The 22,016-nt window shown below is 53.1% G+C and overlaps 7 protein-coding genes across 8 annotated transcripts; 3 read left to right on the top strand and 4 right to left on the bottom strand.

Moving 5' to 3' along the window:
- Positions 1-53: 53 nt before the first annotated feature.
- Positions 54-1,853, bottom strand: TrAtP1_001534 (uncharacterized protein; the record flags this gene model as incomplete). The annotated part of the gene is made up of 1 exon (XM_014085993.2): positions 54-1,853. The coding sequence occupies one exon, from the start codon at positions 1,851-1,853 to the stop codon at positions 54-56; it is 1,800 nt and encodes a 599-aa protein (XP_013941468.1).
- A 2,923-nt stretch (positions 1,854-4,776) lies between these two features.
- Positions 4,777-5,538, top strand: TrAtP1_001533 (uncharacterized protein; the record flags this gene model as incomplete). The annotated part of the gene is made up of 2 exons (XM_014085994.1): positions 4,777-4,946; positions 5,007-5,538. 2 exons carry the CDS (start codon positions 4,777-4,779, stop codon positions 5,536-5,538), a joined length of 702 nt encoding a protein of 233 aa, XP_013941469.1.
- A 971-nt stretch (positions 5,539-6,509) lies between these two features.
- On the bottom strand, positions 6,510-9,614 carry TrAtP1_001532 (uncharacterized protein). Its single transcript, XM_014085995.2, has 3 exons — positions 8,763-9,614; positions 7,323-8,480; positions 6,510-7,251 (listed from the first exon to the last, which is right to left on the bottom strand). Exons 1-3 carry the CDS (start codon positions 8,898-8,900, stop codon positions 7,120-7,122), a joined length of 1,428 nt encoding a protein of 475 aa, XP_013941470.1. The 5' UTR covers positions 8,901-9,614; the 3' UTR covers positions 6,510-7,119.
- Positions 9,615-9,834: 220 nt separating this feature from the next.
- On the top strand, positions 9,835-10,929 carry TrAtP1_001531 (uncharacterized protein). The gene is made up of 3 exons (XM_014085996.2): positions 9,835-10,105; positions 10,196-10,278; positions 10,375-10,929. The coding sequence occupies exons 1-3, from the start codon at positions 10,013-10,015 to the stop codon at positions 10,898-10,900; spliced, it is 702 nt and encodes a 233-aa protein (XP_013941471.1). The 5' UTR covers positions 9,835-10,012; the 3' UTR covers positions 10,901-10,929.
- An 852-nt stretch (positions 10,930-11,781) lies between these two features.
- Positions 11,782-14,858, bottom strand: TrAtP1_001530 (uncharacterized protein). 2 transcript variants are annotated; one of them, XM_014086303.2, is made up of 2 exons: positions 13,842-14,858; positions 11,782-13,674 (listed from the first exon to the last, which is right to left on the bottom strand). In XM_014086303.2, the coding sequence occupies exons 1-2, from the start codon at positions 14,174-14,176 to the stop codon at positions 12,435-12,437; spliced, it is 1,575 nt and encodes a 524-aa protein (XP_013941778.1). In that variant the 5' UTR covers positions 14,177-14,858; the 3' UTR covers positions 11,782-12,434. The 2 variants fall into 2 exon arrangements, with proteins under 2 accessions (XP_013941778.1, XP_065967110.1); XM_066111037.1 differs by having other exon boundaries at positions 11,782-14,858.
- A 922-nt stretch (positions 14,859-15,780) lies between these two features.
- TrAtP1_001529 (uncharacterized protein) lies at positions 15,781-16,110 on the bottom strand (the record flags this gene model as incomplete). Its single annotated transcript, XM_066111036.1, has 1 exon — positions 15,781-16,110. One exon carries the CDS (start codon positions 16,108-16,110, stop codon positions 15,781-15,783), a length of 330 nt encoding a protein of 109 aa, XP_065967109.1.
- A 3,921-nt stretch (positions 16,111-20,031) lies between these two features.
- TrAtP1_001528 (uncharacterized protein) lies at positions 20,032-20,562 on the top strand (the record flags this gene model as incomplete). The annotated part of the gene is made up of 1 exon (XM_066111035.1): positions 20,032-20,562. The coding sequence occupies one exon, from the start codon at positions 20,032-20,034 to the stop codon at positions 20,560-20,562; it is 531 nt and encodes a 176-aa protein (XP_065967108.1).
- Between the last annotated feature and the right edge of the window lie 1,454 nt (positions 20,563-22,016).

Here is a 22,016-nt window from a genome sequence, read left to right as displayed (position 1 = left end):
ATTCGTACAAATGCTACTATTACAATGTGCCGTGCTTCTTCAAAATGATAATTCTACTCATCTAAAAGGCCAACAGTCCAGTGAACAATGCGATCAACCCCCTTCCCCTTAATCGCACTGACCGGGATAGCAGCGCACTTGTTCGTCCATGCTCCCTCCACACCGCTCGGATGCGATTCCCGCCCCTCTGTAACATTATCAAGATACGTCTTCAGCTCCTGGAAATTCTCTCGCGTCTCCGGCAGGTCAGCCTTCGTAGCGACCACAAACCACGGCTTGCCGGCAATTTCCAACACCGGGGTAGTAGCCTTCCTCATCTGCGCCTCCTGGATCGGCGGCAGAGGTGTTCCGTACGAAGCGCCCATCAGGTTGATCGGCCCGCGGCTGGCCTGGGAGACGAGGTCCCAGTCGACGCGGGACTCGATCTCGCGGGAGCGCTCTTCGTCCTGGCGCATTTCGGCGTAGAGGCCGACTTCGCGCCAGAGGGACTGCAGGGCCTTGACGGCGTTGCCGGCGCTGAGGTCGATGACGAAGGCGAGGAGGCCGGCGCGCTCGACGTGGCGTAGAAAGGCAATGCCGAGGCCGCGGTCGAGATGGGCTCCTTCGACAAGGCCGGGAATGTCTGCGACGGTGAAGCGCGTTCTTGGGCCTCCGAGGGTGGTGCCGTCGTCAGTGGTGAGCTGAGATGTTTTGACGCTGGGGCGACCGGTATATTTGTCCAAGACGACGGTGCCAATGTTTGGCTGCAAGGTAGTGAATGCCCAGTTGCCGACCCGTGTACGGCTGTTGGTGAGAGCTCGTAGGAGGGTGCTTTTCCCGGCATTGGGCAGGCCCACGAGACCAACGTCGGCCAGGAGCTTGAGTTCCAGTGAGATTTTGAGAGTTACGGCCTCATCACCCTTGGTGGCGAACATTGGCTTTGGGTGTTGCCGTGAAGTAAAGTGCGGGTTTCCAAGGCCGCCAATGCCACCTGTGGCCAGGAGGATGGGCGTTGGTGTTGGTTTGGAGAGATCGAGATAGATTGGCGGGGGAGGCTGCTGGAAGAGGCGAGTTCGTTTGGGGAGTTTGGGAAACTCTGCTGATTTGACATCGGATTTGGACATGCCAGGATAGAGCAGCCACTTGCCACGCTCTGGATCGTCGGCATCTGGGTCGTAGTCGTCCTCTGGGTTCTTCCACCTTGAGTGCCGGTCGGTCTCTTGAGGCTCCTCCTCCTCTTCCACTTCTACCTGTAGCTGTTGCTGCGCCAAAAGCTCACGCCGCCTCTGTTTCTTCTGCGCCTGAAACGCTCTTATGGCCATGTCCTCATCGGCAGCCGGATCGTGGCGCTCAATTTCCTGCACAATGGTGCCCACCGGGACGGTGATGACGACGTCTGATCCGCGCATGCCACTCTTGCCGCTTCCCTGGCCGTGAATTCCGCGTCCGGCGCGGATGAAGCGTCTGCGGGCGAGTTTGTGCAGCGACGTCTCGCCGTGGGCCGCCTGGATGTAGACGTTGCCTCCAAGACCGCCGTCGCCGCCGTTGGGAGGCCCATCGGGGTAGTAAGCCTCTCGGTGGAAGGAGATGCAGCCGTTGCCGCCGCGGCCGGCGTAGAGCGTTAGCTCGGCCTTGTCGGCGAAGCTTGGGGCTGCGAAGTCATCCGGAGCGGGATTCAGCCGTGATTCAGGGAGGTCGTTGAGGCTGGAGGGTGAAGAAGCCGATGAAGCTGATGATGATGAAGAGGAGTGGCGTGATTGGCGGCTCAATGCCGTTCGGAGGAGAGACGAGCTGGTATATCGGGGCCGGAAGAGAGCAGGGTAGAGGAAGGGTGCCAGGGGCAGATGGGATGGGCCGGGACACCGGGGCGGCATGTCGAAATCAAAATCAATTTGCTGTGATATGCGCTTCGTTCCATGGTGTATAACATGGATTTTTGGCGGATGCAGCTTAAAAAATTCCGATACTGGAAATGGCGCCGATAAGATAAGACCACCTCAACTTGGCAGAAGCCAGCGCCGGAGGCTTGACCCCACCAGCGCCGAATGGCGGCGGGTATAGTGGGGTGTAGGGAGCCGATCAGAGGATTTAGCTCGTCGCAGCAGTGGGTGGCGCTGGAGCAGAGCAGAGCTGCTTGTCGATACAGTACATGCTGCCTCTACAAAGCAGTAATACCCGTAATGAGAGGGAAAATGAGAATTAGTAATCTGGCTGCGAGATTTGTGACGACCGACCACATGTGCCTAGCAGATGCATTAATAAGAGGTGCCTGGGCATGGAATCCATGCGTGCGTGGTACAGCACGGCTCAGCACATACGGCAGCACAGCATCTAGAAGGTACCGACGGGAAGCTGCACCGCTGAGCTGGCAGAAAAGCCTCCAGTTTTCGGCTCCCCCCGCTTTCAGGCCAAACAACACCGGACCCTGCTCATCTGCCGTCCCCCATGTCGATTTGAAGGACAAGGACAGCGTTGGGGAAAGCGAAAAAGCACGCACAATGAGGCAAAGAGGCTGACGTTGCCAGCGTCTGATTTGCTGCCGGTGCTGGATCGTCGCAGGCGCAGAGACCAACGCAGCGGCAGGCATGCTGATGCGACGCTCTTTTCCCGTGCAAGAGGGGAGATGTGATGGCATGTATGATGGAGGACGAGGAGGAGAGCAGAATGCGGCCACTTCTTTACTACCGGTACCTATACACGTTCTCTCTGGCGACCAGCTTCAATCAAGCCTCTCGTCAGCGACTACAGACAAGTAGAACCAGCATCGCCAGCCAGCATCGTGACCAACCAGCTAGGCGCTCCTAGCTCCTCACAGCCTTGTCCACAGTCGAGTCTGGCCAACGGCGGGCCTCGTCCATGCATGGCCCGCCCCTCCTCGTGATTCGACGGTGCGTGCTCAAGCCCGCTTTCTGAAGCTGCTGCTGCTGCTGCTGCTGCTGCGAAAAAGTGCGGTGAAATAGCTCTGGTCCTAGCCAAAGAGCGAGGCAGGACAGGCTTCATCGTTCGTCTGCCCGCGTTCCCGCCGCAGCACCTTGGCCCATACATGCTTGTACATCAACCTTACATCCGGCATCCAGCACATCAGCACGCCCGCAGGCAGGCAGGCAAACAAATAACCAGCACAGAGGCAAGCCGAAGGGAGGTCCAAAGCACGAGATCTGCCGGGGGTAGCCAGAGACAGGCGCCGGTACGGAGACGACGGGGCTGCTGCAGGCAGGATCATCACCCACGTACAGAGTATCGACTCTCTCGCTAAGGCCAGCCTGACCCGATTGGTGAGACCACAGCAGGCACTGCTTCTGCCGGCTCCATCCGCCGCCTGCTGAGTTTTCGCTGCATGAGCGTCTCCTGTGCCAGCCCGGCAATCTCCTCACCACGGTCAACAAGTCAGCGCCAGCAGATTCGGCCATCGGTCCACCAGTCCACCAGACCTGCCTCCTCTCGTGTGTGTGTGTGTCGTGTCTTGCCGTGTCCTGCCTGTGTCACACCAGCGGCTCCATTTGCTGCACGGACAACGAGACGCCACATATCCAAGTCGCAGCCAGCAAAGAGACGCCTTTTTAGGCGTGCGGCACATCTCATCGCACACGCTACGACTCGCGGTTTCAGCAACCCTTGCGGCGGACCGCCATAGCTAGACGAGTACAAATACCTCGGGCTGCGCAGAACCGGCCTCTTGCACGGTAAGCCGGGGCCTGATCTGGTCAGATTCCCAAGTTCCAATTACTCAGCCCGGGCGGCTCTCTTCCCTGCCTCCCGCCATTGCTCGCCGCCGTCTCCAAAAGCCCGCTCGCCACTCAGCCGCTGCAGAAGGCCGGCCTGCTCGACAGCGCTGCTCGCCTCTTTGGGCACCCTCTGCTGCCCTGCGTTGGGCCAGTTCGCTGCTCGTTAGGCTAGCCTGCATAGGCTCCTCGATCCCGCATTCGAGCCACGACAGCTGGCCCGTCACCCACCCGCCGCCTCCTCATTCGACTCGTGCTGCTGCAGCCGGCTCTCTGGCTTTTCCCCACGCTCTGGTCCCGGGCATTGAGATCTTGTCCCTCCCAAGGCCCTCGTCTGGTCCCCTCCGAGAGCTTCATCCTGGCTCCGACGCCGCCAGAGCTGCTGCTTCGTGCTTGTACTCGTGCTTGTGCTTGTGCTGCTGCTGCTGCTGCTGCTTGCAGGATACATCCGCGAAACAGCGTCAGCCTTCTGATCTAGCACAGACGCCGCCTCCTGCTTCTGCTCTTCCGCTGGCATTCCTCTATTCCCTTTACCGCCTGGCGTGAGCCTATCGTTGCTTCTGCTTGTCTTATCCTTTCTTCTACTAGGTCAGTCAGTCAAGCAGTCTCCTTGCCCTCTCTCTCCTTTCTCAACGACCCTTCCACTCCGTTCCCTTGTTTCTCTTTCCTCCTTTCCTCTCCTCTCCTCTCCTCTCCTCCTCTTCCACCTCCCTCTCCTCCATCTTCATATGCCCAATCACCCTTCCGCCATCTGCGACGCTCTCCGCCTGTCCCACTTCCGTCACTCATGAAGCCCGTCTATGGGCTTGCCAAAGGGGGAGCGAGGCCTTGCTACTGCGGTTGAAGAAACCCCATCCCGTATCTGTTCCCGCCAGCAAAAAAAAAAACCCTTGCCGTGCCCTTTCTCTCGTGTGCCTGAATAGCTTCTGCATTGTGTAATACTAGCCCGTATTCTGTTGTTTTATACCCATCTCTCCCTGGAAGACTCTCAAATACACACCAGCCTTAATAAGGCAAAAAAAAAAAAAAAAAAAGAAGAAGCAACCGTCTCACCCAAAGATACCCTTTTGCTAAGATGCACACCAGAGATACCAAGGGGCGCAAGACCATCATCAGGATGGATCCAGACTGCGCCATCTGCCATGCTCCGGCCTCGATGGCCTGTGACTGCGAGGCAAAGGGCCTCGAAGTGGCTGTTAAACAGGCCGAGGAACGCATGATGCGATCCATATATACCGACATACGGTTTGTTCACCGCCTTGATTATCAACGTCTATTAGCGCCACTAACTCGTTCAAACCATAGTTCGTGGGTAAGGGCCCATGCTCAAGATTACATACTCGAGTATTTCCGTCAACTCGCTGAGCGACGAAAGACGGCCCACTCGGCTCATCTTGACCACATCACCGCCCACGCCTTCTACCATTACAACGCGCCGCCACACCCAAACCAGATTGCTGAGGCTCAGGCCACCCTGAAGCGAGGCATTGACGAGGACTGGCAGGCCAGCGTTCAACGTTACCCCGAGGTCCTCGAGTATTTCTACAGCCTCATCGAGCTCACCCTTCCCGCGGATGATGAGGCAGCCGTCAAGAATCCACCACTGACGGCCCCTGCCCGGAAGCCGACTCGTCGAGCCGGCTCAATCAGTGCCAGTGCCGGCACTCCAGCCCCTCCTCCGGCTATAGCTCCTCCATCACAGTTCCATGACCGCGAGGCTCTCATGGAGCGTCGAACTTCTGCCCCTGCTGCTGCATCACGAGACCGAAGGACATTCAGGCCACCAGCACCACAGCACCACCCTTCTTATTCCAACTATGCACCTTTTGGGCAATAAACCTTTTGGATAAAAGAAAAAGATGTCAAATTATCAAAATAAACCAAGCAACGATTAAAGAAAATCTACGAATTAACCTTTTTTTTTCTTTCACATGATGACGCCAACTCCAGAAGCGCAGGCAGTAAACATATCGTCACTTTTCTCTTTTTCCTTTTATATATCTGCAACACAAGCATGACGACATGTACGATCACCATCAGGTTTCATTTGTCTGGAATGGGGAATGGCACGATTTGCATGGCAGCTGGAGTAGAGTAGCCTGGCTTTTGAAATAACGGATGTTGGGAGCTTTTTCTTCATCTTTTTTTCCTCCTTTTTTCTTTCAAAAATTTTGGCTACATTTTATATGATTTTTGAATACCCGTGTTAGACGAGTTTCGAACTAAAAAAGACTTGCATACCATTTAGCTTGGCGTATAAAACAAAATTAAAAGCATCAAGAAAAAGCGCATGATTCGTATCCAACGCTCAAGCATGAATACTATCTTCCCACATTAAATATTTGAACGCTTCGTGTTTTTATGATCTGATCTACCTAGTTCTAAACAAGAGTGAAACGAGCAAGTAAACTTTAAAAGTCTGCCGATGAGCTGCCTTGATACCGACACGGATAGCAGCACGAACTACCACCAAAATTGCCCGGACTAATTAAACGCCCCAGCGTGGCGAACCGCATCATATAGATTACCTGCTGGTATCATTGCATTGGTTACGGCTAGTTGAGTCTATTCTAGTCTAGTCTACATGTACGTGTGTTCCCATCGACGCATACCTACATACAACAAGTTACCTGCAGCAGCCCCCTTGGATACATGAATGTGTAGTAGTAATAGATGGCCTCACATGCAGGACGCCCCAGCCAGTCAAAGCAGCCACATACACCGAAAAAAGTGAGCAAATCTCGGGACTTTTTACCAGCTTGTGCTAGCATCAACGCGAGTATCACATGATAGGAGATACTTTGTGTCACCCAGTAGCATGTTTTTTTTTAAGAAGAAAAAGGGGGGGTACAGCCTTTTTTTTTCTTATACATCATTTTCCATGAGGATTGTATATTTCGTGCTTGGCATAAAAACTCCTTTTTGTGCCCCCATCCATTGACGAGGAAATAAGAGATACCTAGGTACAAAATAAGAAATACCAATGACAAAAAGAAAGCTGAAACAATAAAAAAAAAAAAGACTAATAGATCAACACGCGGAACGCTTGTTGTAGCGATGTAGGAGAGAAGAAAAGAAAAAAGCTTGTTCCTTTATTTAAAAAAAACAAAACCCCTCCTATTTTGAGACAGAATTTTTTCCCCCTTTCCTACTTTTTTTGAGTTCCTTGTAGACTTGTAAAAAGAAAAAATATGATTCGATTCCTCTTCTATAACCCCGCAGCTGACGAATGGTGGAGTGAGAGAAGAGAGAGAACAGATAATATAGCTGTGTACGAAATGGCGCGCGCGAGAGAGAGTAGAAAGTGGAACGAGGGGCGAATTTCGTCGGCTTGATAGCGAGGATTGTAGCTAGAGGAAAAGAATCATTGAAAAGTCAGAGTCTTCTCTTTCAGGGAAGCAAGGGAGGAGAAAGTCCTTTATGACTCCTCCTGCTTCTCCTTGTCCTCCAGGGAGGCGTCCTTGAGGTCGTCGGTAACCTCGTCGACCTTTTCGCCGTTGGCCTCGGCCTTCTCAAGCTCCTCAAGCTTCTTCTTGGCCTTTTCAATGTTCTGGGTGGGTTAAAACGTTAGTCAAGAAACGCCAAATGAAGTTGACGACTACGTAAAAAAATGTCACTTACACGCTGGGTCTGAGCGGCCTGGTCCTCCTTCCAGTGCTCAAGCTTGGCCTTGACCTTTTCAATGAGGCCGGGGACATCGGCGGCGCTCATAGGGGGGTCGAGGCTGAGGAATGAGCAGTCCTCGACAACCGAAGGGGGGCAGTTGAAGCCCTTCTGGGCGGCGGCACCCTGGTTGCCCTTCTTGCCCTTCTTGCCCTTGGTCTGGGCGGGGGCGTACTCGTCGTCGCGGTCCTCCTTGCGGACAAGCTTGACGCCCTTGAGACCAGACTCATCGACGGTTCTCTGGGCCTGGGCGGTCAGGCCAGAGTTGGCCAGCAGAGGCGTCTTCTCGGCCTTGAAGGTGGGATCGAGGAACACGAGCAGGCTGTTTGCGCGGCGGATCTCGTCCAGGTAGGCGGGCTCGCTGGCCTCGGCGAGGACACGCTCGGCCTCGGCCTTCTTGCGCTCATTGAGGTAGCGCTCACGCTCGGCGCGCTGGCGCTCTCGCTGCTTCTCGCGAGCCTCGCGCTCAAAGGCCTGGAAGGCCTTCTTCTGGCCGTAGTAGTCGTCCTTGAGCTTGCGGATGGCGGCAAACTTCTCCTGCTGCTCGGCCTGCAGCTTGGTGCGCTCGTCTCGCAGGGAAGACAGGTTCTTATATGCCTCATCCTGCTCGGCCTTGATGGTGTCGAGCTCAGCCTGGATCTTGTTGTACTGCTCAGACATGGCCTTCTGCTCGGGGTCCTCCATGGTGTCCTTGATCTCCTTGATCTTGGCCTTGAGGTCGTTGATCTGCTTCTCAGCCTCGTCAAACTGGCCAAAGTTCTTGCGGGTCTTGCGCAGGTTGGAGATTTCGGTCAGGGCCTTCTTCTCATCGACGAGCTTCATGGTGCCGGAGTTGACCTGCTTGTCGAGGCTATCAATCTGGCGGTCGATGTCTTCGACGCTCTTGAAGGGGACCTTTGCCTTGGCGGCCTTCTGCTCGGCAATGCGGCTGCGGAGCTGCTCGTCGAAGCGCTTGATCTGGTCCAGCTTGGAGGTGCGAGCATTCTTGCCGCCGGCCTGCTTCTGGCGGATCTCGTTGGCCTGGGCAATGAGTTCCTGGCGGCGCTTCTGGGTCGGGCTGGGCTGGTCCTTGTTCTTGTTGGGGAGGGCAACGTCGATCTTGGCCTTGATGGCGTTCTATAATGCTGCAGTTAGCACATGTCCAATTTGTCCAGATGACAACAAGATTCCTGCTCTGGTCTTCTTTTTCCACCAACTCTCTGCTGTATTCTCCTTATTTTGGCTTCTTCTCTTGCACTAATCTCTAAGCCTCGTAGTAGCTGGGAGCATAAAACTGCCTGGTGACACAGAATTGCAGATTCCCTTATAGAAGACGACAGCGGCCATGCAGCTGCCCGGAAATCGACAGCAGGAGCACCACCAATAACGAAATAAAAACAACAGCCACGCCGCACATACAAACTTGTCCATGGACGCCTTGTGCTCCTTCTCGGCCTTGGCAAGCTCCTCTTTAAAGATCTTCTCATCGGGTCGAGTCGGGCGAGTGTTCGGCGCAGGAGCGGCCTCGGCGGCGGGAGCAGCGACAGCGGCAGCCATTGTGAATTTCAGAGAGTCGATACGTGAGAGGCAGCAAGGAAAGAAAGAAAGAAGCCGTCACAGTCTCTCTTTGGAGAAGCAGAAGGGAGGCAAAAGGGGGACGAGGGTTGAAAGGCGAAGGGTGCGACTGGAAAAGAGGTAGAAGAGGAGGAGAAAAAAAATAAAGCCGAACCAGACAACACACCAATTAGAGACTTTTGGTGGTTGAATTTAATACTTCGGTTGGCACCAAAAAATTGCCCTTGACCACCAACGTTTTTTTGCTGGGGGTCCCCACCAATAGCAGAAAAAAAATAATTCTATCCCATGTTACTCCCACATCCAAACTACTACAGACGAAACGGATAGGCCCGAGACATAAACCGCCACAAAACCCAGTGCTTTTTACAGGTACAAGCGATGGTTTGCTTTAGCGGCTGAGCTTCTGTAACGTCCACTAAAGCCATTGCTCAGGCCGTGCAGCTTTAGCGAGGGGATTTTAGTGAGTTTTGCTGAAGCTTCTAAGGCGGCAATTAGCATGGATAGTCTCAAGTATTTAGTGGGGGATTTTTGGGGATCTCCAGCTGTTATACTTTGGAGAAGCAGTCCGTAAATAGGTAGAGGCTAGATATCAATTGCTAGACGGCGATACATTAAATAAACTACACCATCAGGGTCCATATTTTGAAAGAGGCGTCATTTACTTTGCGCCTCGAATTTATTCATCTGTTCTCCTGCCCTTTTGCTAGGAAAAGGCTTAGCTGTCCAATAATCCAAAGGGCAAAGACTAAAAACGGACCCTTTGAAAGACCAGGGTCCACTTGACTTCAAAAGTTACTAAGCGCCATCGGAGAGTGGCTTATCAGCAAAGTCACATGACAGTTTCTTATCAGCTCCCGCCGGCTCAGCTAATCGCTCCAGCCAGGCCAAGCCAATGCAAGGCTGCGCAAACAATTTTTGAACGACCGCAGTTCTCCCCGACAAGCGGAAACTCGACGAAGAAAAAAAAAAAAAAAAGGGACCACGGCCACGACAACGCGCAGTCCTTGCTGCCTTGTGTCGAATTACTCGTTGCGTAATCGCTCGCTTCCGAAAAAACACAGCCGACGGATAAATAAACACTCGAATCCAAGATGATTGACGATTTGCCCAACGATGCCAAGTCCAAAGAGGTTGTGAGACTCTGGCGCGCGTGGAGGACTGTTCACGAGATGGTTGCAGACCGGGTACGCTCTTTCCCCATAGATGCTTGTGCTTCTTCAGTTGATGCCATCCTGTGACAATCTGGCTAACCAGTCGCTCTGCCTCGTTGATAGGAGTACGAGCTTGCCGAAGACGAAGTCAGCATCTCCCTGGAACGGTTCCGCGACGAGTACTGCCACCCCGACGGCAGCGTAAAGTACGGCCTCAGCCCCCTTCTTCCCGTTTTCAAACAAGCAAAACTCCACGAAATCTATTTATAACATACGCAAAGCTAACATGCAACCAAACACAGCCGCGCCAAACTCCAATTCTCCGCCCGTCCAAGCGACTCCATGCTCCGCAAAAACACCCCTCCCGCCACAGCCTCCAACCCCGACCCCGTGCCCGACTGCGGCCCCATCTGGGTCGAATTCCTGACGGACAAGCAGTTTGGCGTCTCGCAGATCCGCAACTTTGCAAAGTACACAATCACCAACAACTACAAGACGGGCATCATGGTGACCCCCGTGGCGCTGTCGCCCGCCGCGCGCAAGTCGCTCGCCTCGGTCGAGAACCTGGCCAAGATTGAGTGCTTCCTCGAGGACGACCTGCTGGTCAACATTACGCACCACGAGCTGGTGCCGCGGCACGTGCTGCTCTCCCGCGAGGAGAAGATTGCGCTGCTGAAGAGGTACCGCCTGAAGGAGACGCAGCTGCCGCGTATCCTGCAGAAGGATCCCGTGGCGCGGTATCTAGGGCTCAAGAGGGGACAGGTTGTCAAGATTATCCGAGTTAGTGAGACGGCTGGTCGATATGCCAGTTACCGGTTGTGTGTCTAAGAAGTTTTTTTTTTTTTTTTTTTTTTCGATCGGGGGGAGTGTGTGCAGTTTGTCAAGATGAAAAGGGGGGGGGCCGCCAAAGACTTGACAAGACACAAAACTTTGGAAAGAAGCGTGCCCTTTGCAAGTTTGCGTGTGATGAGAAAGAGAGAAAGAAGGATGGGAAGAAGAAAGAAAAGAGAAAGCTCAAGTTTGGATTTTCACAAAAAAGTCCAAACTGAAAAGAGCAGCTGAAGTTGAGCAGCGGGACGGACGAACGCTGTTTTTGACATGATGTTTTTGCATTTGCAAGAGTGAAAGCTGGCGTTTTTTGGGGGGAAAACTTAATTATTAGAATTACGAGAGAAACAAACCAACCAAATTCAATAAAATACCAACGTCTATATATATCTTGACAACCAAGGCTTGCAATTGATCAAATCATGCCTACAAAATAATCCCATCTTATTTTCCCTATATATACCTAGTAAAGTCGAATTTTACTGACATGGATATGCATTGTGGCCCCTGAGATTTATATTCTCAAGCATGAACCACAAGTCCCAGATGCTCAGAGGCCAAAAGAAGGATCAAACTGAAGCTCATCAGTTATAATCATCCTCCAACCCATACAGATTCCGGTGAACTTGTCATTTCACGAATATATTTCTAATACCATGTCGCAACTCCATGAACCAATCTCAAACAACGTTCAGTTCATACATGTACACGCATAACAGTAAAGCCTTGGAATGCCTCAGTTGAGATGCAGGCACTTCTCGTCTATTTTCACATATGGCTCCGCAAAGTCTCCGCGGCTTGGATATCAAAACAAACATACAGATTTCAATCTCGTTAATTAGTTACTTGTTCACAATGAAGCACGCGACCAAGTACGTTTTGAATGGTATTTCAATTCTTCAACGTATAGCTAATCTCTCACTACCTCTTCCATTGTCCCACTGTCAAAACATCTTTCTCGATGTTGAGGGGATATGCACATACAATACATCTCTTCGCAAAACAAAACGGTGTTTGTCACCGGGGTATATGCAACCAAGTACCAGAACAGTAAGAAAAGAGAAAAAAAGAAAAAAGAAAAAAAAAGTTCAGAAAACCACGCAGTAGCCGCCAAATCCCACCAGCTCCAAATCGTCAGCCACCCCTTGTCTAAAACTTGCCGCAGAAATACCAGCTAGCGAAAACCGCGAGGGGGGGAAAAAGAATAAGGCTCCAGAATTCTCTCCCATAGGTACTGTTGTTTCTTGACGCCATGTATGGGGGCAAAAGGGGGGAGAGAAAAGGGTGCCGTGTATATATATGTATATGCATATGTGTATAGAAGGGAATACCTCCGTAAACGCCATTGCCTGACGAGTCATATCTAAAGATATATAAAGAAAAAAGAAATAAATGAGAGAAATAAGCAGATTATTTCTCAAAAAAGGGATTAAAGAGATTCGTGATAAAAGTCGTAGATCAAGTCGTCATATGATTCGAATTAGATAAAAAGGCAAGTGGGAGCGGTTGCCGTAGGATGCATGCATCTTGTTCATCATCGCAAGAGGCCACCAGGGTCATTGAGAACAAGATCAGAGCCTTCGCCTTGGGAGGCGTGATGCTCTTGGTGAGATTGTTGGATAGGCTGCAGCTCGGTTCCGGTTCGGTGTTTTGATCGCACAGACGACTTTGAGTTGAGGGGGCCCAGGAGTCCGCCCAGATCTTGAAGCAGCGCCGTTGATCCACGCCGCACACCGTTTACGCTGGCCTTTCTAGACGCCGGCGGGGCAGTTTGAGAGGTGCTGGCTTCCATGGAAGAGGAAGTAAAGCTGCTGCCTCTTCTGTAGCTTCCACTGCTTGTGCCGGGTCCATCCTCAAGAAGGCCGCCGACGTCAAACAAGGAGAGCTTTCTAGATTCGTGGTGGGATTCGGTCCGGGATTCGGTCTTGTATATCAGCAGATCTTGGCTTGCCTTTGCGCTTTCTGGAGTGCTTTCCGGGGCGCTATCCTGGGCACTATCCTCTTGCTCATGTTGCTCCCGTTGCTCCCGCTGATGACGCCACTTATCCGAGCCCTGCTCGGCAGATTGCATTGGCCTGATTGGCGCGTACAGATCGGATGACGGGCTGTCTGGCTGCTCTCGAAGCTCAGGCTCGACGGTCAGACCAACATCTCTGACCAAGTCTTCGTCGCTGCCCCATTGTCGGTGGATAGTTGGTCTCCGGATGGTGGTGCTGCGTTCGAACGACTCGGCAGCGGTGGAAGTTCGTCTGGGCTTCTGTTTCTTGACACCTCGATCTCGTACAAAGGAGCCCAAGACAAGGGCGTTTGCGGATGCAGTTGCGAAAATCAACTCGACGGAAGCGAGCAGCGATCGGTACTGCTGTCGGCCGTTTACGTCCATGATGTGCGGAATTCGGTAGATGGTGACTGCCACAACGGACAGGCTGAGAGAAAACAGGATGAGGAGCTGGAGCTTCCTGCGAAACTGCATGTTGCTCTGGATAATGATGGGGATGGGGAAGATGACGAGCATCAGGTCGGTGAGGATGTTGCAGGCGGCCATTGTGATGAGCTGGACATAGCCCTGGCGACACTGACCACCAGGGTCAGGCAGGACTTGCCAGTAGTGTCTGAAGGGGTTGCATTCGGCGAGATCGCTAATGACGACGGCGATGAAGGTGAGGCCCAGGGAGCATCGGATGGCGACGAGGGTGTAGTGATGGGTTCGCTGCCAGGTGAGATCGGCGATTCGTTTTAGAAACTCGAGGATTGTGCCCTTGAGAATCCACAGACTAGAGTTACAAAGAGGGTCAGCATCAGTTGTCTCACTTGGTGCAGTGTGTGATTGAGAATTCGTTGCGCCAACAAAGCCAACCCAAATAAGGACTGTAAACAACAAAAAGAATAAAAAAAAATAAAAATAAAAAGTATCCCTGGAATGTCGAATGAGCAAACTTACGTAGCGGCATAGAGTACACGGCTGAGAAGCACCAGGCCGCTGGCTATGGATTTCTTTCGGATTTCCTCGGCAGTGAGGGTGACGCCGGTGAAGTCGGCATTGTTGGTTCCATGGACGAGGATAAAGTGGACGCATCCCATGCGCAAGAACATGGGAATCAGGGCGACTGCGGCGAACTTGTCCTCGGAAAAGAGCCTCTCGGTTCGAATGAAGCGGCCGGCGATTCGCAGCAGGATCATGAGGGCGCAGAAGATGGTGGCCCACCAGCAGACCAGCAGCGAGGGCTTGTCCTGCGAAAAGTCTCGCAGCGCCGGCGGGTCTGAGTAGATGGACATGGCGGACTCTTTTGCAGCAAAGGGCCCGCGCCCGTCGACCTCCGCAGAGGGCTCGACGAGCGAGAGGGGAAAAAAGAGGTTTTAGTTGGTGGCCGAGGCGATGTCTCCAAGGTCGGCGGGCGTCGGATCCGGGACTGTCGTTGCTATGGCGGCGTCAAGATGGGCAGCCGGCGCACGGAGTTTCTGTGCGGCGAGTCTACCAGGGCATGAGGCCGCTGCTCTGCGTCTGCAGGCGGGAGCGCTGTGCTGGCGGAGGGCGGGATTCGGGGGGGTTGCTGCATGAACGCTGCAAGTATAGTGGCCGCAGACGTTGGTTACATCGGTGGGATAAGGGCCATCTGAGACTGCGAACAGAACTGAGGGCGAGTTGTAGAGCGCAGAGGGGATGAGTAAGTTGGACGTGGGGCCGGCAGCCTTTGTGCTGTGAAAAGGGAAGAATAGGAAGAGAGAAGAAGAGAAGAGAGGCCAGGAGAAGCAGAGAGGCGGAGTCGGGATGATGTATGTAAGAGGTGCGTAGCAGGAGCACGACTACAGCAAGTAGTGGCCGTTGGCAGGACGAGATTTAATTTAGCACGGCCGGAGGGATTGGCGGCTGGATGGATGGATGGAGTGATGGGATGCAAAACGCAGTCAGAAGGCAAAAACAAAGCACAAAGCACAGTGAGAGCGCCGATAGCAGGCCAGGCCGGGACCTGAAAAGGGCAGCGCCCCGGATGCGGTGGCGTGCGAGGCAATCCCTAGCAGGTACCGCCTAGTCGCTGCTAGCCGCAGGTGCTGGAGACTGCGGGTACCGGTACATGGATGGCTAGAGTCGAGGCCGTTGATATCTCGATGGGCTTCGACACAGCGCAGCACAGGGGGCCTTGTGGCTGGCTGTGCTAATCTACAGCACCCAGCGTGGTTTCGAGTTGACAGGAAATTCGCCAATTAGCCGCGGCGAGGCGAGCAGGCATTGCGAGTTCAGCACTAGTAAAAAGCAGCAGCTGCAAGGCCATGTTAGCTACATGCGCATGCTCCACCGGCCTACTACGTGCATATACGCAGGCACTCTGTATTACAGTACATGTCTGGCACTATCATATACAATAGGTAGGGTAGAAGGCATTCAATTGTCATTGAGGCGACGTGAATGCGAATGATGAGAGAGACTCACAAGTACCGCTACCACAAGCACTGACGGCGGTACTTTCCGCGATACATGTCCACTCTATTATTGGAGGCTTGTCGTTCCAGTCAATAGGATAGGCGGTCCCTGTCCTTTGTCTCTTGGCGGCGTGGCCGCTAAACGGCCTTTCACTGCGCACATGTACCTGCTTAGTGCCACCAGCAGAATTGCAGCGATGGTTCTGCTTGGACAAGTGCCAGACAGCACGGTAACGCAAAAAGAGGCGTGCCCCAATGGCGCGGTCCCGAGTCCCTGTTCCCAAGGCCAGACCGGGCAGACCCACCCGTGGAGGCCATTCAGCGGAGCTTTTAGCGTCATGGCCTGGCCCATTCTGTGATTGACTGCTCTCCTTGTCTCTGGCCTCTGAATTCTGAATAAGCAGGTCGATCCGGCGGTGGGGTGGCAGAGCAAGTATTGAATAATACCAAGGTAGCATCAATCAATAGTACAAGTTGATTCCAAGATTCCAAAAGCCATTGTTTGTCAACCACCTACTTGAGCCTCCAAATAGAAATCTACATCTCCCACTCGCCTGTGCTGTAACCCTGAAAGTGCCATGCACGAGATGCAGAGCCTCCCCCTCTTCGTCCCTCGTCTCCCCTCCCCTGCCCTCCCTCTCGGGCAAATCTTGGCCTCTCCTGTTCCCAGCTGCTGCAAGCCTTCGGCGCACCAAAAAGAGGGGAGGGGGGTCCCTGGCCCTGTGTAGCCATTTTCTTCTTTCTTCCCTTTCTTTAGTGCGCAGCACTAGCATCTCGACTCTGAGACCCATTCATTGCGATATTGGCCACCGACAGCGACATTCCTCGCCCGCTGATTGGAGCCGTCGTACCTAGTCATCCCAGACGCCTGGGAAGCTTACCCCGTACTTGACAACCCGGGTGGACTGGCCTCGGTGCCGGAAGAGTTAGTACGAGGTAGCTGACGCAAAAGCTGGGTGGTATCTTTTTTGCGCAACGCCAAAGGTGATTTACACTTTGTCAGCCACTGCAAAATCACCCAAAAAGAGATCACATCATTAAAAAAAAAAAAAAAACGGCTTGACCTGACCCAACGCCATGCGCGCCAGAAATTTGAAAGAACGCGGTCGAAGCTCTGCTGTGGTGAAAAGTTTTCCCTCGCAACGCCGAAAGGGGGGACGGGCAGGCGGCGTTTGTGGTTTTGATACAAAGCCACAAAGCCACAAGAGGCAGCCATGTGCTGCTGTGGTCGCCGACCCTATCAAGCGTGGGCAAAGACAAAAAAAATGGCCTGTTCGAATGATTGTAATACGGAGCAAGGCGAAGAAAAAAAATACGCGCGAGAGCGAGATAAGGACAACTCCCTATCTCTCCATCTCCGACTCTTACTTGTGATCTTAGCAGTAATCCATCAATCAATCCATCGTCCGGCCTGTGTTACCGCATGCGCATGCAAATTCTCGGCTTACTACCTTTATCCGTACGCAGTAATCAGCATCGTTTAGGCGTGCATGTCGCTTTACTCGTATCTTGGTGCTACCCGCGCAAAAGTCCCTATCCTGGCCCTATCTGGATGATTGAAGATTGCTATCTCGGCCGGCATCCGTCGTCATATCTGTAATGGGGAGGTAGGTATCCGTTACTTTAGTACTGTACTACTTATCATTCGCACATGTGCCGCCAAGAGCTGCAAGGATGCCGGCGACTATCAAATGTTGATACCGTCCATCGATCCTTTTGTTGCAGCGTCAGGTCATTCCATCGCCCAGCGATGACACGCTCTTGGCTGTGACATGTCCGCCTCCAGTCATTTGAGATACAAGTGCTGGATGTAGGATTACGGAGCGCTGCCGTTGGCTGCAGTTGCTGCCAGCTCCGCTCCAGGTGCTCCGTACAAGTATCCGAGACATGCAGGCCCTCCAACGGGGCTAGCGATGGACCGCGCAAAAAGTATGGAGTACGAGGATCATTGCCTGCAGGAACCTAGCGGGGCCATATGCATCCAGCGGGATGGACAAGTACCTGCGTCACTGGCCCGAGGTTACACGGTACATGTACTTCTGCTGGTGACCCGTAACAGAGTTCGGACGGCGGCGGCTGGCCACGAGGCCACAACGATCGAGAGGGTGGCCTGAGCGGCGCAGAGTTCTTTTTTTGGACGGGCATCTGCTGCATCTGCTGCATCTGGCTGTGACAGAGCCGGAATGCCAAATTCTCAGTGTCTAGTTTTCTTCGGCGATTGCGACAAGAATCCAGACGACGCGGCACGGAGGGACACCCAAAGCGTCAGGCAAGGGATGATTCCAGGTAGCAGCTGGGTGGTGGCGGTGGTACAGCGAATCACATGCGTACGAGCAGGTGCTATTCCTGCAGGTTCAGCTTCTGTTGATCTCTTGGACGCAGAGGCGAGGCGAGACAAAGGCGAGGCGAGGGGATTCACAGTGTGTGCGCTATCATGCAGCTACAAGTCCCCGGCACAGCAAAGCAGTGCGGTAGCGATACTTGTTCCATGCAAGTCTAATGAGCGCTGCTGGGGACCTCTGCAGTAGCACCGCATCCAAGGCACAACCTGCCCCCACCGCAGAGTCATCCGTGCAGCTCGAGATTGGCCAGAGCCCCCAAGTCCGCCTTCTGGGGCTGAGAAGGGTGAGGGTCCTCCATGGCCTCGGCTCCTCCCAGCGCTCTGGCACGCGTTGCGTCTCTGCTCGCCTCGCGGGCGGTTTTCTGTGTCTTTTTTGCCTGCCACAATCCTTGGTTTTTGGTGCCGATTGACGGCTGGGTCCCTCGCCCCCCTCCAGCGCACGGAGCAGCATCAGGCCAGGGCCGAGAACCCTCTACAGTGCTGTATAAGTGGGCTTTTTTTGGTCAAGTTGAATTGAAGCTCCAATCCCCCCCGCTAGGACCGTGAGCCAAGGGACCCGAGAGGTTGACGAGAGCCATTTTTTTTTTTTTTTTTTGCTTTTGGCCTTTGTGATGGTGATTTTGCTGCCGCGCATCGTGTGCGATGCGATCGCGATAATGATCGCGCGCGGGTCCCTCTTTGAAAGTCCCAGTTTTGGACACCGAGCCACCGGATGGCGGTTTTTAGACGAAGGGACTAAATCAGGCAGCTCTTTTCGAGGAGCTGGCAAGTGTGCAAATTTTCTTGCAATGCACCTACAGTATTACTACCAGCTTGTACATGCGCCGAATAGGCCAATATAGGCCTACGCTCTTACAGTAGCATGTACGTATACCTGGTCTATTTTCCGCAGCCCTTCCTCGCGCTTCAGCGGCACGACGGAAAATTGAGTCTGCGAGCAATGCGGTGAGCGCAAAAGTTAGCCGGCGCTCTTATACAGGCGGGCGCCGGCAAGCTATACCCTAATCATATTTGCCGACGAACTAGAGATCTCTTTGAAATATACTGGGCTGGGATGTGAGTGCTAGCGAGAACCCCTGATTGCAGGAGAAGAAAGAAAATTTCATGTCGTTTTTTCTTTGCAGCTGTTTTTCTTTCCCGCGCTTCACCGTCATATCGGCCGAGAAGTCCGATTTTTCGGGATGTGGACAGGACGATGTGGGCTCGCAAGGTACGTCATTGGTGGTGAGATGAGTGATGGGCGGGACTCAGGGTCCGAGATTGTAAGAGCTAGGAACCTACTTACTCGAAGGTATCAGGGCAAAAAAGATTCCTGTTCAGTGCTGTCTGTTTACATCATATCATACAGTCGTACAGTACGTAGTGCAAAGGCACCAGTGGCGGTGGGTTGCAGCAAGACCTGCAAGTGAGATATATAACAAGAGCGCCATGACGGCAATCACCAGGCAGCAGCATTTTGCACCTCCATCGTCGATGAGGGAGTTGTCTACATACTGGTAAAACAAGAAAAAGGAGCACTGTTTGCTTGGCACTTTGCTCATCAGAATGGCCCATTCAACATCATGGCAGGTATCCATTCTCTTAGTGTCCACTGGTAGCTGGGCTGAGTGACAGATGTCACTGCGCAATCAACTAAACGAGGTGCCGCTGTCAACGTCGCAGGTACTTGCGCCTGCTGCCCATCTGACACGCGAAATGTTAGCGCCCTCCCGCGCTGCCACCGCAAGGAGCCTATCGCCATCACGTGGTCCCAGATAGCGCCGGTACGTACCTACTCTGTACAAGGCTCCTATCCCAAAATTTCCTTCTCCTGTACGCCATCTCCGCCACAGCCCACCATCCTTGCACGCAAATCGCCTATCTTGCCCATCAACTCCCGATCCCCCCGTTGCGACGGAGCTGAGCCAGCATCTCCGACTGTATCATCCAGCCATCCTGTCTCATCTCTGGCTACGACAGTATACGGTACGGAGCTGAGAGGCCCGGATATGAGGCGTTGCACGTTGGAGGGGGAGCGGTCCGACGTCGTAGAGCTAACGGTATTACGGCTCCATGCGTTTTTATGGAGTCGTGCCGTGCTTTGCGTGCCTGCTGGCTGTACAGGACATGATCCAAAGCCCATCTCATTTTCCATCTGCGTTTCCGATTCCGAAGTCAAGCAACGACATGATTTGTCTGAACCCCTTTCCACCACCCATTGCATCTAGCCCGGCTCCAATTCGCCGAAGTGCGACCAACATGCCAATCAAGCAGTGGCTGAGTGATCTTCAGCTTATTTCCAGACCCAAGATACGATACGATGCACCACAGCAGCTGTTTCACCTCTCCATCTCATCTCATCTTCCAGCGAATTTGCCTATAAGAAGTCTAAATGCTGAGGCTGCACGTGATCCTGCCTGTCAGCATCTGTATTACTAACATGCCGGCAATTAGAATCGGCAATGAGGCCAGAAACGCCTCTGATATCAACCACGTTCCATCTTTAGCTAATGCATCACAGCCTTTGGCGCCACCAAAAGCAGAAATTTCCATCCGCCAGACCGACGCGCTTCTCGTGCGAAATGAATTTTCCGCTTCGTTGCAAGAAAAGGTACAAGCCCATAGGTACGGTATTGTGCTTTTTTTAGATTTCATTGAACAATGCTCTACCATTGCGTCGTTGTTGGTGGTGTTGCTACTACACTATCTGCTGTTGGCCGGTAACAAAGCTTCATTGAAGAGAGCTACATACAACCAACGAATACATTCAAAGATCGATTCTGAATGCGTCAAACCCGATCTAGAGCTACTACCACCGCCAATTCAACGATTCGACTCTTCGTGTGTCAATGCCAAAACCGGGAATAATGACCTACTTCGTCCGATTGCCACTCCACCTCCTGCACTGTTTGAGCCGCTCTAAGAGGCGCCACGCCGCTCTGGTCCAAACCATGCGCTGTGCTATCAGTTTGATTTTCTTTTTTTCCGTTGCTTTGTACAATGGCCTATCACAATATGAATGGGGGCGGTTACTATCGACCCCTTTATCTCAGAAGAAGACCAAGGACTTCATCAGACGGTAGTTACCGCCAATACTGTACCAGGTTTGTCATCCTGGCGATTCTCCATAAAAATACATCTCAGCGGGCGCTCTTGTTAGGCGGATGATGTTATTATGGGATATAGACGCCATCTCCATCATTCAGCAGGCGACACCTTTGGTCTGTGCCAAGGAAAGCCTTGTGACTGCAGCAGTGAGCCATTGCGGTTGGTTTCCTTATTCAGCCATGCTCTCTGGGATCCTGGAGCCTAAAATTCCGATCAGCATCAGCCATGCGTTCATGGAGCTGGTTAACCCCCGGCCTAGAAGCAGAATCCCCTTCGATATCAGAACCTAGAATTCGCTGTGGCTTCTCCAAAGAGCGAAAGCGGCCAGTGTGCGGCCGCATGAGAGACAATTAGAGAGCGCCATTGCTCCAAGGATCGTCGGCTGGCTGCAGCTCGCGCGTTTCAATTCATGGGTGCCTAGAGCCTCGTCTGGAGACCATCCCACGATAACACTGTCTTTACTGTGCCTGTCTGCCGCATCGGGCGACGTGCATTTCACCCTTTCGATCTCCAGCCTAAAGGCACGCCTGGTGGCGGTCGCACCAAGCTAATAGTTCTCTAGTTCTAGGGCGAGATGCTTGACGCTCGCCTCTCCTTGCAGTCCTGACGGTTCTAGACCCAGAGACGCCGCCATGCGTCGACAGACGGACGGCACGGAATGGCACCATCCAGGCCTCGGCGCAGCTCTTATCAGCGCCTCCATGCTCTTCTGGCTGAGATGAGATGGCTGCAGCAAGAATCCTGCCCCCCAAAGATCCAACAGTAGGCATGAAGGATAACGGCCACCCTAGTTCCACCAAAATCCTGGGGTGGGCGCACGTTGCCGCCAACCGACCAACAGTGCTCACTCCCACGTGCTGATTGTTGGAGAAGAATCGCCCTGCATTGTCTCATCACTCTCATGAGCGAGGCCAACGACTATTGGATCTTAGTTTGTGGTGCTAGTGTACCAAGTGCTCCGAGTGTCTTTCATCGTCTCCCCGCATGACAAGGCTGCCGTCAATGCTGTCAGAAACCTGATTCATAAACTTTTGTGTCTTGGATGCTAAGGAGCATTGAATTTATTTGGCGCCGTCACTCAAGAGAGATGACTTGGTGACATGTCCGTCAAGTCCGTCAAGTCCTTCAGCCGCAGAAAGCTAGAGGGGTTTGACTTTTGGCCAGAAGCCAGCTAGAGACATTCTATCTGTGCGTGGCGTCGAATTACGAGAGCGCGAATGACAGGGCAGGTCACCAGGTAAAAAAAAAGAATGAGGCTACATGAGTCGC

This window comes from Trichoderma atroviride, chromosome 1, assembly GCF_020647795.1.
Source record: "Trichoderma atroviride chromosome 1, complete sequence".
NCBI lineage: Eukaryota > Fungi > Ascomycota > Sordariomycetes > Hypocreales > Hypocreaceae > Trichoderma > Trichoderma atroviride.
Note: the sequence above shows the minus strand (reverse complement) of the source record. Positions and strands in the feature narration are given on the sequence as shown.

What these genes read in the sequence shown, in the direction of transcription:
- TrAtP1_001532 (XM_014085995.2), bottom strand. Translation starts at nt 8,900, where the DNA reads ATGGCTGCCGCTGTCGCTGCTCCCGCCGCCGAGGCCGCTCCTGCGCCG. An exon ending in AGGCGTCCATGGACAAGTTT is followed by an intron (nt 8,481 to 8,762) that starts GTATGTGCGGCG and finishes GCAGCATTATAG; the next exon opens with AACGCCATCAAGGCCAAGAT. An exon ending in AGGCCGCTCAGACCCAGCGT is followed by an intron (nt 7,252 to 7,322) that starts GTAAGTGACATT and finishes TAACCCACCCAG; the next exon opens with AACATTGAAAAGGCCAAGAA.
- TrAtP1_001531 (XM_014085996.2), top strand. Translation starts at nt 10,013, where the DNA reads ATGATTGACGATTTGCCCAACGATGCCAAGTCCAAAGAGGTTGTGAGA. An exon ending in ACGAGATGGTTGCAGACCGG is followed by an intron (nt 10,106 to 10,195) that starts GTACGCTCTTTC and finishes CCTCGTTGATAG; the next exon opens with GAGTACGAGCTTGCCGAAGA. An exon ending in CACCCCGACGGCAGCGTAAA is followed by an intron (nt 10,279 to 10,374) that starts GTACGGCCTCAG and finishes AACCAAACACAG; the next exon opens with CCGCGCCAAACTCCAATTCT.
- TrAtP1_001530 (XM_014086303.2), bottom strand. Translation starts at nt 14,176, where the DNA reads ATGTCCATCTACTCAGACCCGCCGGCGCTGCGAGACTTTTCGCAGGAC. An exon ending in CGTGTACTCTATGCCGCTAC is followed by an intron (nt 13,675 to 13,841) that starts GTAAGTTTGCTC and finishes TTGTAACTCTAG; the next exon opens with TCTGTGGATTCTCAAGGGCA.